The 15855-nt window shown below is 42.3% G+C and overlaps 1 protein-coding gene across 4 annotated transcripts in view; it reads right to left on the bottom strand.

Moving 5' to 3' along the window:
• GNAL (G protein subunit alpha L) overlaps positions 1–15855 on the bottom strand; it is a 181996-nt gene that overhangs the window by 7456 nt on the left and 158685 nt on the right. For all 4 annotated transcript variants that reach the window (XM_066183591.1, XM_066183599.1, XM_066183609.1 and 1 more), the window contains 6 exons: positions 9183–9237; positions 6745–6818; positions 5540–5598; positions 5175–5295; positions 3745–3875; positions 1670–1737 (listed from right to left, as the gene is read on the bottom strand). In XM_066183591.1, coding sequence (XP_066039688.1) covers positions 1670–1737; positions 3745–3875; positions 5175–5295; positions 5540–5598; positions 6745–6818; positions 9183–9237 — 508 coding nt within the window. The remainder of the gene's footprint in view (positions 1–1669; positions 1738–3744; positions 3876–5174; positions 5296–5539; positions 5599–6744; positions 6819–9182; positions 9238–15855) is intronic.

Raw genomic sequence — 15855 nt, 5'->3', positions numbered from 1 at the left:
GAGTGTGGCAAGGAAAAGGTCATAAATCAAGAAACTTGGGAAAGAAAGTCTAAAGCAAAGCCAAGGCAGACAGGGGTAGAAAATACTGGCCTTTTCTTCCTGGCACCTGGCTAAGGCCATCAGATCCCTACCAGTCTGTATTTCTCCTGTGCCCTTTATGACTCCCTCTCTGAAACCTCAGCCTATTGTGCCTGACCCCATGGAACTGAAGTGACCATTTCTACTTGGCCTTCTCCCAGTTCACCCTCTCCAGGCACGGCCATGTTACTCAGAGCACAAAGACAGGAGACAGACAGACATGTTACAGAGGAGATACTCTCTGCCAAACCTGCAGCAGTTTCAAGGAAATGAAGGAGAAGCTGTTCTGGCCCCATGCCTGGCAAACCCCAAGGAGTGCCTGGTGGCTGGAAGGTGCTGGGCCCAGCACAAGAGCTTCCCCTGCTCCCAGCACCCAAAGGGGTTTCTTATGTGGCTGCAGTGCCTACACCCCCTCCCCTCCCTGCTTCATAGGTGGCCTCCATCTGTAATGCCAGTGAGTCATGGCAGGTAAGGACCTCGCCCTGGATGTGTATTTTCAAAACATGAAAATAGATAAAGGCGGGGAGTTTCACCTTCATTTCCCCATAATTCATCTCTCAGAGCCACTCTCCCTTCCAGGCTGGATATCGTCACCTGCCTCACAGGATTCCAGCATTACCACTGGAGGGATTTGCCTTGGAGTGAGTTTTTTGGTAACTCTTACGTTAACAGAGCACAATCTGACATTTTTCCTCAGGATCCGGAAGGCTGAGGCGGCAACTGGAAATCCCCGAAGTGTGAATACAGTGAACTGCTTCTTTCTTGGTGCGTCAGCAGCTGTAAATCCTCACAATGCTTGTAAATACATAATGACTTTTAAATTCTTAATTCTAACGACTCAGTTTTGTTATCTCAAACACACACATACAGTGTCTATCAGCAGAGCATGACGGTTGAGCTTTGGTTCTGGTCTCTGTTACTGCTCTGCACTGTGGGGACAACTCAGAATGTGTGAAGCCACAAGTGATACGGGATTAAACTCTCTGTTGCTGACAGCACAGCTGGGCTGTGATTGTGTGCCTGACAACTGCTTTCACCTTCAAAACGTAACCACCACTTCTTCACTCCAGCTATGGAGGAAACCTTAATTGCAAGAAAAATGTGACTAGACAAGGAAACTTTCTTATGATGCTTCAGTAGCACCATGACACCAGTCCAAAGGTGAGGCAAACCTCCTAACTGGCATACCAGAAATCTTATTTCAACGTGGAATCATAAAATCTGTTGGTTTTTTTTTTTTTTTTTTTAAATTCTTGCTGTCAGCTGACCACTGCAAAACTCTTTGAAGGAATGCAGGATAAAAGTAAGAAAGCCTGTTTTTTAATGCATGGACTGTACGTGACCATTCTAAGCACTAGTACTTACTGTGTGACAGTTTGCCTGGCAGGTGACTTTATATAAAATGGGCATAAAAATGTGCAGCAATGAGGAAGGTTCTGCAAGATGGGGAGCTGAAAAGAATTAGGGAATTGCCAGACGTTGTCCTCTCCTTCTAGCTTTCTGCAAAACCCCATCAGTTTTCCCTGAATAAACAATGCCATCTGTCAGTATTTCCTATGATAGAATCACACATAAGATGGAAATTACTCACTAAAAATTCATCCCGGATGAAGAACTTGGCTCTTGTGACTTTGGGGTCTTCTCCTGCATCTGGTGTTGCTGTTCAATTAAAAACAAATGACATCAGAAACACAAAAATCAAATAATCATCTATTTGTAACAAAAGATTTAATAAGGAGGAAGTAGCCCTTCAGTACAGAAATTGAAATGTTAAATACTAGAGGACATTCCCAGTAGGTAGTTCTAAAATGAAGAGTACTGTAAAACCTGACTATGAGTACAACATATTTTAGGAACCTGAAAATTGCTGAAATCATTGCAACAATGTCATTGGTCATATCACAAAAAGGCTTACTCATATCCACAAGTTTCTTCGTATAGATATAAAACAAGTGGGAGTTAAGAGTTTAGCTTTTATCAAAAAATATACTAGAAAAAGCAGCTGAGCTGTTCAGTTTCTGAAGCAGAACACTGTCTCCTGAAAAAAGCTTCTGCAGGCAGGAATGTGGGTTTAAAAATGATTAGTCCAAGATTACACTCGGAAAAAATGATAGCATTGAAAGACCTTTTGATATATATATAAATGTATTTTATTTCCAGCCCCTCATTCAGCAGAACTTCAAATATATTGCCCATCTAGGGGTGTTGGATTAAATTCTGGTTGAGCAGGAGACTTGTTGGTCAGTATTAACTGCTTGTCAGCAGATGAAGTTGTCACTATCTAGGCCATGCAATGACTGTATTTACTCTCAGTGTAAAAAACAATGCAGTGAAGAGATAACCTATTTATTTCCTTTCAGTGTTATGTCTCATCTAGGATACTAAAATCAGATGCTTATAAACATAATATTGTAAACGGCAGAATTTATCAGAATATGGAAATGTATTTTTTATCCTAGTGCTAGGGGTAAAAATAGAGCAGCAGCACAATCAACAGCATATTGGAATTCAGCACTGCTGCCCTCAAATAATGTCAGCTGAAACTGAAGAATAAGTGAACAACTACAGGTTAAAAATAGACAGCTGCTTCATGTGTGAATATTCTGGATCACTCTAGATACCCACTGTGAAATCCCTCTGAGAAATACCAAAAGCTACTTTTTTCTGACAATTGGCTTGTTATTTAAAAATGCTGAAAATGCACTCAAATTCTGCCTATGTGGTGTATGTTTCAGAAGGGGAAATTTGGGTGATGGAGATAAGATTTCTTTTGAAGGCCCTTAGCATTACAAAACATGCCAGATCTACTCAGATTTTAGGACAGTTCATTTATCCTCTGCACCTGAAACTCAGAAGCACATTCACAAAGTTCCAGACCTCAGTGAAGGGTGAAAATAGCTTATCACCACCTGCACCTCTGTAACCAAGGCTGTTGGTGGTGTTGGTGGAGAATGAAAGCCTTTTCCAACAGGTGGCTGCAAGCACCACGCCAGGGACATCACTCAGGTAAGACAGAGGCGAGTGGTCAGAAAGTAAAAGTTTTATCACTTGCTAGACAGACCTGAGACCTTTGGGGAGCTCTCTGCCTGGTACACACCTGGCATAAAACCAGAGTTTACCTCTGCAATATGTTACTGTGGCGCAAGAACCCTTGCGCTTCTTGAAGATAAGAAACTGACGGCTCCACCACTGCAGCTCTCTTCCTATCTACTGATGTGGTTTTCCTCCATTAAAGTTCCCTTACTGGTCTGCCAGGCTTCCCATCAGTATTTCAAAAACTGAAATTTCACAGTGTTGGAGGACACAGAATGGCTGCAAAGTAAGTCTCGTGAATCCCCAATGAAGTTCAGCACTGTGGGAGGCTCAGGCAGAAGCATCTGGGGAGATATGTGTGGCTGCTTTGCTCTCCTGGTACTGGTGGTTCCTCCCAAAAGGGGAGGGCAGGTGCTGTGGAGCTGGACCCCCTTCAGACCCTACTCATACTGGGTGCCTGTGAGCTACAGCCTGCTGGCATGCTCCTTACCTGACCAGCAGCTCCTGTCAAGGAACAGTGTGTGCCTGTGAATGTGTGTGTGAGAGCCAGACAGACAGGGAGAGGAGCTAAGGGCTGGGCCATGCCAGCAATCCCAATCCAAGGCCCAATCCCAGCACAGGGAAAAACCTTACCATCCTCAGGTACAGTATAATGCGCGTATTCAGGAAAGTAATCTTCAATTTTTGATTTCCCTGCCAAGACTTTTTCGGCCAGCATGTCCTGCTTATTCAAGAATAGAATGATAGAAATGGTCCGTAACCACCTGTCAAAAATAAACCAAATGTTTGTGTTATCTCTGACCTGTTAATCAACAAAAATGTATCACATTGATAGAAAATTTACTGGCCATCCCTGTGTGGACAGAGTGTGAAATAGTGTAGAAAATGCTTCAACAGACAAAAAAAAGATGACCTAAATGATTGTTTCGACTGGTCTGCACCTGTGCTGGTGGGTATATTTCTAGGGGCAGGAAATACATTTATAAAAACTGCAATGGATATTGCTGAAGGGAGTTTCAGCAAAGAGAGGTTGTTTTTTTTTTTTTTCAAAAAAACATTGAAAAGTTTTCAAATTTTTTTCTAAATTCTCTTTTAGATATGAAATTGGGAAACTGATGACACTCACTAGAAGCACCACAGTTCACAACCAGACATTACTGTCTGCTTTATTCGATTATGATAAAGAAAAAAAAAAAAAAAAAAAAAAAAAAAAAAAAAAAAAAGGCTAGAAAGCTCCCTTCCCTCAGACTGCTCTAAGCTACTGTTCATCCACACAGATATCCCATCTTTTAGGGTCGCCTGCATGACATCTAATGAATGGAAAGAAAATAATACCTCTTTTCTTCCCCAATTAATCCATCACTGTGACAATGTGCCTTGGGATGTGCAGTTAACATCCTCCCATCACTCTACCTTCAATCACTTCTCAGCACAGAGCATCCTCACAGATATGTGCTGAAAACTTCATCACCTCATTTTGCACATTGTTTTTACTTGTTCTCTACCAGGAGCCCATGTGGGTTGCTGTTTGGTTACGTACAAACGATTTAGAGGCACTGTGGCAGCATGGCAATTTAATGGCAGTTCCAGTTAGGTCAGGTCTGAAGCATCATCCCCCAAGATCATGCTCTTAGAGATGATCCTTACAAGGGCAGCTGCCCATGTAAGGAACAAGCACAGTAAGCTAGCTGCTCCTGCTGCTGCATTTGAGGAGGAGATCAGATGTTCCTCAGAGAATCCTGGTCTCAGCCAAGTAGCAGAGTGATGCCAGGATAGGGTCTCCCCTGCCTCCCTTGTAACAGCAGCCTGGGGGGCCTTGCCCTTTCCAAGCTGTCCCCATGCCTGCATCATTTTGGCCCAAATGTTGAAATGCCACATGCAGTGTCCCCAAGACACGGCCCCTGCCAGGGAGGGCTGTCACCATGGGGACACTCTGAGACCTGACCCAACCTGAGTATTTTCTGAACAACAACCTGAGCCTACAGCAAGGGGAGTTCTACTTTGAAAGGAGTTGAACTTTAATTAAACTGGGAAGGATAAGTGGGAAATGAGGTTTGTTTTACCTATTATTCCAGATACTTTTGAAAAGGTCCAGGGATTCCCGTAGTCTGTTTGTGTTATTGTCTTCCCTTATTACCATGTTGTAGCTGCTGCAAGCCACAACGAAGATGATAGCTGTGACATCTGGGCAGAACACACAAAAGAAAGAAGGAAAGAAAGGAGAGAGAATAGAACATCTCCGTTATCCCAGCACATACTCCTCAGGGTAACACTGCCATTACTCACCAATCAGTCAAAAAGACCAGAAAGAAGTTATCTGTAACACTGGACTTCTGTCCTAGTGAGGTACTGTGTGTGGATACGGACATTAAGCTGCTCACACCGCAGGGAATAAGTTCAAAATAAAACACAGAATATTTTTACTTACCATTAAAGCATTGGATCCACTTTCTTCTCTCATCTCTCTGGCCACCTACATCAAACATGCTGTTAAAAAGCCATAGGATGTTATATCACTTATGTGCACTAGGAAAAATCACACGAAGCATGCACAGCACGAGGGTTCAATTTAAAAATCTGACAGCCCCAAGGACGGGGGCAGCAAAATATTGCCTGAAGAGGAGAGAGATCTGCTGATGCTGCGGTGCATGTCAGAGACAGCTGCACTGCTCCACCTGCCCTGCTCTGCCAGGAGAAGGCTACTGAACCCATAAAATGAGAAATACGCTCTTCAAGGACAAGTGTTGACCTTTCCAGTCCACAGCAGTGCATATGGCATGTAATACAGTACTATGATCAAGGACAGGCTTCAGGATATTTTGAAGGGTGGTGGGGAGAGGGCATCTCTGTATGGAGGAGGACATGAGGCAGCTCGGCCCTGTCAGCACTGTCATTTTCTTAGGGCAAGATCTGGCAAGAGAAGCCAGTCTGACTGAGGGTGTTTTACAGAGACACAGCAAAAAAATTCAACAAACACAGAGCTTGCAGCCCTCTGGACTTCTGGGAGCTCCCTTCCCCAAAGGTATTTTGTTGTAACCATTTAGAGGAATGGTCTTTCGCCTTTTGACCCTTCTGGAATTTCCTCCTTACATGTCCATACCTAATTGGCTGAATGCCAGGACCCTCCCAAAATAGGAGACTAGATAAGACCCCTGTAATTTCTTTGTTCTCTCTCTTGATGCCCCTGGACCCCTCTGAGAAATAAATGCCTCGGAATAAGCTGGGGGTAAGAGCCTCTTTTGGATCTTTTGTCCTGTCCCTTCGGAGATATTCCTCCAAAGCCTCTCCAGAGCTAGCCCCGGGGGGAGGGTGGGGGGGCAGGGCTGCGGGGGAATATTTGCAGTATTTGCTGATTTTATAGTGCTATATCAACGCACCAGTTTTCACAAGCAGCCACACACAATCCTACTATGGAGCACTGCTAATATACGTAACTAATAAAAGCTCTTTTAGCAAAGTATGAGGTAATTTTACTAGGACCTATAGAAAGAGAGCTACAAAGTCAAATCAAACAACTAAAAATCATCCACTCTCACCCTAAGCCTGCTATACCATGCATACAGGAACACAGACATCTGAATGAAGCTGTTAAAAACAGGTATGATATTCATAAATCATTACCAATAGACTTACTGGAAATTTACTTTATCTACTTGAAATCTTGTTTCAAAAATCCCTGATGTCAACACTCTGCATCTTAATAGGTCCTGGAAATGAGAACACAGAAACTGATTAGTAAGGCTTTTTTCCTGACCTAATTTTGTTCTTAAAAGCTTGGAATATTATTTTCCATGAAAAGTCTTAAATGTTTCATTTAATGAAAGTTCAATCAGACCTGTTGGCAAATTGGCATCTGTCTGTACTGACATGGTAGATAAACTTAATAATGATCACTGCATGTGGTTTGTGCACTCAGAAAGCAGAAGACCCCATCTGTGTTCTCCTCACTGCCCACTGAAACCTGTTCTTGATGGTCATACACCTTGGTATGTGATGAGGATAATGAATTCTGAAGTTACATAAAGCTAATTAAAATGTTATTCATGTTGTAAAGTCAAGTATTCAAATGTTAGAAAACTCCAGATTTACAGTTGCCCAGGCAACCTTAACTCTGCCCTCTTTTGTACTGAATGAGACAGGAATCCTATTGAAATAATAGCTTGTGACTGAGTAATTAAAGCTCTGTTACAGAGCACAAGGGAACAGAATTCAGGTCGTGCAGAAATATGGCATTTCTTTCCTATTTTTTAAACCAGCAATACCTTACAACTTAACCAACTCTCCTTTAATAATTAAAAAAAATGGTAATTTCCTCGATTCTTGAGGGGAGTAGGCAAAAGCAATTTATGATGACCCCTTCCTGGATGGAAGGAGGCAGCCAGTGGTACAGAGTGCAAGCACAGCTTGCCTTTTTTCCCTACTACCGTCTACTGCTTCTGGTAGCCAATGCAAACCGTGGCTGCTCTGACAGCTGCATGCACTCAGCTGAAGGCTACTCATTTAATACTTTTAGTTATTTTATATGTTACTGTCATTTTCTGTCACTTGCTGACTTTGTTTCCCCCCAAAACCAGAAAGCAAGGGAAGAGAAGAAATAAGTGATTTTTACCAGGTAATTCAGCAAGGCAACTGATACAGCGTAAGAGGATGAAAACAAAAGCAAAAATTATTTGCCTCCCTCAGAGCAAAAGTTTTCCACCTGCCAAATACAGAGGGCCTTTTCTGATCTTTCAAGACATTTCTCCCCAAAGGAAATTACCAGGAAAAATTTCTAGGTGATGAAAGACTACTTCAGGTAGAGAAGGGCCTCCCAGGAACAAACAGGCCAACACTAATGTAAGTAATGAAAGGAAGAATGAGGCTTTTCTTTACTGACTTCTCTCTCCAGGTGAGTGATCTCGATGCTGAAACCCTGAGGTCTAGATGGGGCAAACCCCAGTGCTAATTGCTTTGGTCTGAAAATATCCTGAGTGCTTGAATAATTGATCCTATATTAGGTTGACTATAGGACACGCTTGTGGTTATGGACCTAAACTAGATCTGAAGGAACAGGCCCTTCTCTGCATGCTTCCTTGGGTGATCTCTGGCAAGTCACCCAATCTCTCTGAATTTCACTCCCTGATTGCACAGTGAGATTGGACAACTCTTTTAAGGGCATCCACCTGTTACACGCCTTGCATGGTTAGACTGAATTATCCAGTGCAGGGATTCTCTTCTGCCACCTGTATTTGGAGTTTATGACGTGGCCCACAGTCTTGGCTGACACTGCTAAATGACAGTGGGATAGCAGCACTGAAAAATCACAGCCTCAGAATGTTTGCTGAAGAGACAGCAAAGAAAAGCACACAGCCTGAACTGGGGGAGGAAGCCAGAGCCAGGCAACATGGTGAAGCCCCTCCTTACTTCAAGGCTGCACCAGTTCAGCCTTAACATGAATGTGTTTGTCATTAGAGCACTCCATCAAGATGTATCACAGCATCTGGGAAAAAAATGTACTGTCTTGCAAATATGGCTTAAATAGAAATTCTGCCACCCGCAGGAGATGGGCACAGCCTGCAAAGAAGGAATCTGCAGGCCTGCAGACAAGTTTGCAAGCTCTGCTGCTGCCACTGGTGCTCTCTCCTGAACCTGGACACTGTATCCACTGCAAGCTCTTGCCTCTGAAGGACCCTTCTGACAGACATGGGAAATCCCCCTCTGGGATTACTGCCACCATAGAAATAATGCATTTCTTCCCTGTAGCAAAGGCTGGTGAGGGAAACCATAACTTTTTACATTTATGCTTTCTGTGCTTTTTTCCATTCACCTTTTTTTGTGGGACACAGAATGGGAAGCAAGAAGACAAAACTGATGTATTACAGGAATCACCAACCAAATGTTACAACAAAAAAGATAAGTTTGCATCACCAAAATGCCTCTTCTTTAATATCTTTTACTTAAACTGCTAGACCATATTTTGCTATTCTGCCATATGCCCTATTTCAGCTGCAGTAGGGACTAAAATAAATTACACAGAAAATCCAGATGAATATCAGTCTTGGTTCAGACCCTGCCCTATTATTTTTACTAACCTGATCTGTGGGTGTGTAGTCATCCATGCTGACGCTGTCAATTCTTTCTAAAAAGCTGGAAGAAAAATAAACATGCATTTAGACACGTAAAATTCTGTCTAGTGGAAGACATTTCACTACCTTTTTTAGTTTATGCTCCTGCTGAGAAGTAAAACACAACTTGAATGGTAAAGTCAGGAGTCTGATATTTTTCCTGTATTGCACAAGGTTACATTTTATAAGCCAAACAAACATTTAACTCAGGCTTTGTTTCAACTCAGCATTTTTAAAGTTATCATTATGCAGTACTCACAAATGTTCAAAATGCAGTTAAAATGTCACAATTTTGTGAGGTCCACTAAAAAATACTAACCACAGATCATAACATCATATGATTGTTAAGACTTCAAAAAGATTTTGGAATTTAATATAGAAAATGTGGCAAAGGGGTGCCTTTATTTAGCATAATGCTGATCAAGTATAATGTTATGTTAATTATGGTCTCAGTAATGTTAGCAGAAATGCTTGTTGGTATATACAAAAAGCTTTGGACTGACTTGCTGCCATCTAACACTGCAACTAAAGCACAAAAAGTGGAGACTAATGAATCTGATTCTTTATGTCACTCACCACACACACAGAGTGAAAGAAAGACTTACAGCTGCAGGGCAGGGCAAGAGAAAAGAGAACCAGAAGAACAGGGGGGAACTACATTCTATGATTATTAAAAAGATTTTTCAAGCTTTAATTCTTTCCTAATATGTGTTAGAATGGCAGCACTTAAGGACATATAAATGTGATTTTATATTTATTGCTAAAAGAGGCAGGTTCTCTTCTCTCACTTCCACCCATTCCTTAGATCTCCTGTGAGCCCAGCTGGCTCATTGTCCCCAGACTGCCTGTAAGACTTAAAAGCTTTCTTGAATTTCTACATTGTTATTTGGTATTTGGCAGTGAGTATCCCATTAGCTGACACATCCCACTACAATATTATCAAGATTTCTTTATCAAAAGGCAAGTTTTCCCCAATTTTTTACTTGGGTACACACATGCAATATGTGTCCCACTTAATTGCAGTGGGAAAGAAAGAAAAAAACAGTGAACTCTTGACTTAAAATGTAACTCACTGTTAACACAAGGGTCACAAACACTGGCCTGTTGAAAAAATAGCCCCCTAAAAGCAGTTTGTAATTCTCATAGCAGTTTCCCACGGATTTGAACTGAAAGGAAAAGAAAATACACTGCATATGTATTTACTTATAATATTTTTCCTTTTCCAACCTCCACTGTTACAGCAGGGAAACAAAATGAGTACCCACAGTTCGAATATCCAGCTTTTCTCTCTGGGTGATCAAGATGTGATGGCTAAGCACAGGGTTTTAAAAAAAATGAAACAAAAAAAATCACTGTTTAGCACAACCCAGTGGGTGCCTGTTAGCAAAACTATATGGAAGAAAACCTGAAGAACCAGCATCTTTTCACAAATCCTGAACCTTTTGGTCAGATGACTGGCATCACCTTGACTCAGCAAAGTTTAACTTCAGTTATCCCCACAGTTCATGCAGACACCGGAGCAGAGAGATGCATTTTTAAGTGACGCACCTATTACCAAGATGTGGTGGTGACCAAGAGAACTTTCACCTCATGCTTGCAGCACAGAAAATGAAAACAGAAGGCAAAAGAGCCCAAAGTAAAAATGCCTCCAGGCTGAAACTTCCTGAGCAGAGTAATTTTCCTTAACGTGGCTGGTTGTTCTTCTAAACCTGTTCCAAAGTACAGACTATGGCTGACACAGAAAGGAATCTGCTAAAGAGCGTGGACTGAAGTCAGTGTTTGTGCACAAATACAACTCCATCACAAACCTTGCAAGACAGTGTGAATTGGCTCTTCTTGCAGAAACACGTCTTGTGAAGTTGGTATATAAATCAGAGACATCTGATCAGATATGTCTTGTCTCCATAATTCCAGGACCGTTCCAGCAGAATTTATCCAAAATAGCTCAACACAGAATTAAGTGCTAACTCACACCTTTCTCACCTCTACAACACATAGTTAAGGGAGGTTTTTGGTTGTTAGGATTTGCACGTTTCAAACAGGCAAATTACAGTAAGGAACAGAGGAGCGAGGAGTAATGCAGTTACACTTCACACAATCCATGGCAGGTTGGGAAAGAGGTAAGCCTCCTAATTAGATAGCCTACCTATGAGCCAAAGTCATCTTTCACTTCATCCCAGCAGAAAGACCAGTTTTGAATAACCTGAACTGCAACACCACAGCTAAGAGAGAGCCAGCTCTGACAAATATCATGTGCTTAAAAAAAATATCATTTGACACAGCAGCTGTACCATTTTATGCTTGTAAGGTTGCTGTCTGTGTGAAAGCCGTACTAAAATAAATGCAATGATTTACAAGGTTTTACCTGCCACCTTGCTGTAACAAGCTGGAATGGTATCACTAACATCCCATAAATCCACATGCAGCTGCTATTAGATTGGGATAAATTTTGTAGCTTTATAGGAAATTAACCTTTCCAGTGTGTGATGGGCTGGCTTCCTAAGATTTCTTCTCAATGACATCGTTAAGTGTTCAATAAGATTTCTCAGACAGCGAAACGGAGACAGCTACACTCTTACTTTTTCAAAAGAAAATCAGTTCTTGAATATCCTTCATATGAACTCCTTACTTGGCTAATTAGCACAGCATCAAAAAATAGACCTGACAGGCAAATGTACATACTGGGTACAAAAAAAATGGATTCCAGATGAGATAAAGAGTCAGTACTGCCTCATTTCTAAAGACACTAACTTCATTTTCATTACCGTACTAAAACGGAAAAAACTGAAATTACTTTTCTAAACTGCTTTCTAGAGAACATTAACTTCACCTAATCCTAATTGTCTTGAAAAATTATGTTCTGACAAAATATAGATTATTTTATACATATATATATGTATTTACAGATCAGCAGATTTTAAATTTACATGACTGAAATTTCCATTTAAAGAGCTTAAAGTACAAAAAGATCTCTCAACTGTGGCAATGCTCATGTCTCAACTCAAAGAATCAGTGTGAGAAAAACAATAACAGAAGAATGAATAAATATGGACACCAAGTAACACTTACTCTCTTTTTAGATCCTGATTTGTTTTGTTTTTTTTCCCAGCTCAGGGATGTAATTATTTTCACAGAATCATGTCTTTTTACAATACTGACAGGTCTTCTATTTATGAAGCTTCTATAGAAACCCATACTCAGGATTTATGTTAATTCTGCAGTGACTGTTTTGCATGCATGTGCAATGAACTTCAAATTCACACATTCAATTCAACAGTGAACAAAACAATAACATGATATGGTATTTACATTTCTATTTCACAACTGTGGTTTTACTTAAAAAGGATTCAGTAAGATAACCAGTATGACATTTATGTTCTTTTAAATTTTACATAGGTTGTTTTAATTTTCCTTACATGGAATAGCAGAAACTACCCTTTTCTTAAGAAATTGATTAGGCAAGATTTTGGGCAAGGTTTTGGAAGGAAGGTCTCTTCTGCCCTGTTTGGAAATGCAGTGGTTTGAGTTATCAACAAATTAAAGCAAACTAAAATGGACTGATAAAGTTAAAAAAAATCATGAGCTACTGACATTATTATATCTATTATTAAGCTGATCTGTAGTTTTATAAATATCTTCAGTGAGTTTCCTAGGAAACTCAGCTGACACTTAGTTTGACAAGCAATCTCTAAATTTTATATTATGCAAGCTGTGAACACAAAAGTACAGGTTTTAGATGTGCCTGCCAGTGCATGTGGGAACTATCAATAAGCATTATTCTCTTTAAAAACCATGGCAATTTGAGCGGCAGTAGCAGCTATATAAAAATTTCTGAAAAAAGGATTCATAAATGCACAAATATAGAGGAGGTAATCGTACATGAAAATCCTTTTCTCACTGAATAAATCACTACATGGCTCTGTGTAGATATTCTGACTCCACAAACAAAATGATAATTAAAAGACAAATCGTGTCTTGAGAATAATATGATAGACAGAAAATCCATGCTCTATTTGTAAGTGTACTTTGACATCCAAAGAATCTGAAAGATGAAGTGCTAAATAACATATCAATACAACAAACTAGGCAATTTAATAACTCTTGATCTACTTCAACCATTTTTATGCTCTCACCTGAACATTTCAATGGGCTTAAATCAAAAAATTCCCATGGAAAACAAGAAATCAAACCCATTCATAATGCTAGTGTCTTTAAAAGGAAAAGTCACTGTGGCAAATCTTTAAGGTTTTAAGTTCTCAGAGTGAATAATCTCAAAACTATCTTCAAGTAAGTTGTGGGGTCAGCAAACTTTTACAATTCCAACGGACCATTAATAAGAGCTCTGCAAACACCTCAACCAGGCTCAAATAAATAAATAAATAAATATGTATGTATATGGAACCATCCAGCACTAGGACTTTTATTTCCACTCTCCTTGGATATGAAGTCACAGGTGAGGTAGATACTTCACAAGAAAAACACATACCCCAGGTGTCTAGGGAGGTGAAATGGAAAAGACTATATTTTTTTTTTTTTTTAGTTTCTGCTGCAGTTCTCAGGTCCAACATCAATATTGCACTTCCCCCCCCCCCCAATATATACATATATACATATATATATATATACATATATATATAAACCAGCGAAGTCATTATAATCCTGTTAGTTCTTCCTGCGACATTTGTAACAGAATTTCTGTTTTCCAGAATACCTTAGGCTCTAAGGTTGGGCTTCAAGCAAACTCACACTATTCTGATACATTTCTGGGTAACTGAGAAAGACGTAATGAAAAGAGCCTCCTTTCTAACATTCTAACCCCTAAAGGATTCATTTTCCCAAGTCATTTGCTGAAAATATCAGCAGAAATCCCTCAGAAGGCTTGGCAGAATTTAGCGGCTAAGGACTTTCCTGCCAAATTTAAATCACTGCTGTCTTTTAAATACAGCTTCCATGTGCTAGAGGAGTACTCCCTTTCTCTCCCTGCACACCACTCTGCAGCCTCCTCCCAGCAGGAGCCAGAATGAGTGCGAGGGCACAGGGGGAGAACCAGAGCTGGTTGGGACGCACTCTGGCTCACGGGTGCCGTGCCCCAGTTCTGAAGCACCAGCTGCCGCTGCTATGGAACAAAACACCCGAACCAGACACGCGAGTACTGAAGATGCTGCTGGAACAGAGCGCCGCCTCCATCCAGCAGGGTTGGGAACCCACGGATCGGCGGCGTGCTTGTCACACGGGTTTGGCACCTGCTCCGCGCTCGGTGTGCTCGAAGCTGGACGAAGGCTCTGCTTCACCGCTAGCCCGCTCCCCGCGCCTCTCCAGGCGCCGCGACACGGGCGGTGGGTGACACGGGCGGTGGGTGACACGGGCGGTGGGTGACACGGGCGGTGGCAGCCGGGAGGGGGCGCCCTCTGCCCGGCTCCCGTTCCTTCCCTTCCCTGCCCACCCCTTCCCCGGAGCGTGTCCGCATGCGGAGGGAGGCTCTGCTGCGTCTCGCTGTGAGGTTTTTTGCTCTAACACGGGTAAAACAGGAATTTAGCAAAGATCGTCTGAGTTCACGTTGCTTATCCCTCTTCTCAGTTCTCACTCCCGTACTTCCCCGCGGGCCGCCGGCCTCCCAGCAGAGCTCATGCTGCGCTGCCCGGGGCTGGCGAAGGGCTGAGTGGGGATGACCGAAAAACCGGGATTTATCCACAGAAACGCATCTTCACCCATCCGCAACTCCCAGCTCGCCAGCAAGGTGAGCCTGCTGCGTCAGGGGATGAAAAGGTTAAACAGGAGGCCAAGAGGGAGAGAGCAAAGTACAGTCATGCCTGAAAACCGCCAGCTCCTTATCCACCCAGGGAAGTTTGAGGATCTGTGGTTCAAAGCATCTGCCCAGCCCTCTGCTCGGGCCAGGGGGGACGCAGCGGCTGGAGCCGGGTCACCACCAGCCTGCTGGGGACCACGGACGAGTGAGAGGACTGTACAGCCTTTGGCAAAGCCATGTGTTTCCCGAGAGCAGCACCAGCCGCTGTGCTTGCTCCAGAGGGAAAGGAGCAACAAGACTTGGGAGGGTCGCAGGCCACCGATGGTGACCTCTCCCGGACACCCCAGTTTGCTGCAGAAGCATGACCGGGAGCGTGTAACCCGTCTCGTTTTGTCACTGGCTGCTGCCAGCTGTGGCCCCAGCCACCATGAAGTCATCAAGAGCACCGCTGTCATGAGAGGCTTTACTGGCACCAGCAATCAATGCTCCCTCGTGATCACACAAAGCAGGAAAACTCCAATTTGAACCCTATTTACTGATGACAGCTTTGGCCAAGACACTAAAAGCAAAGTCAGATGATGATGGCTGCAACCAAGGGCTCATATACCATTCATCAGGCGACCTTCCCCTGCAAGGAGCCAGACTGCTGGTGGCAGCTGGGGGCTCAATGTGGCAAGGAGAAAGAGAGATGGCCAAAATCTGCAGTTTTCAAGGTCTATGGGTTTGGTTAAGGGAGTTTCCTAGCAGACACCCATGTCAACCTCACTTTCTCCACTGCTAAGTATGTACTGCAAAACATCTCCAAGCTTCAAAGGCTTTGGCATGTGTCCAGCTATTGACCTAAACAAATGCAGGAAGAGTTCAATTGCATTACACGTTTCAGATATATCAGTA

The sequence above is a fragment of the Chamaea fasciata genome, unplaced genomic scaffold (genome assembly GCF_029207755.1).
Source record: "Chamaea fasciata isolate MVZ Bird 193981 ecotype frontalis unplaced genomic scaffold, bChaFas1.0.hap1 SCAF_1, whole genome shotgun sequence".
Taxonomy (NCBI): Eukaryota; Metazoa; Chordata; class Aves; order Passeriformes; family Sylviidae; genus Chamaea; species Chamaea fasciata.
The sequence above is the reverse complement of the archived record's forward strand: the minus strand, read 5'-3'. Positions and strand labels throughout refer to the sequence as shown.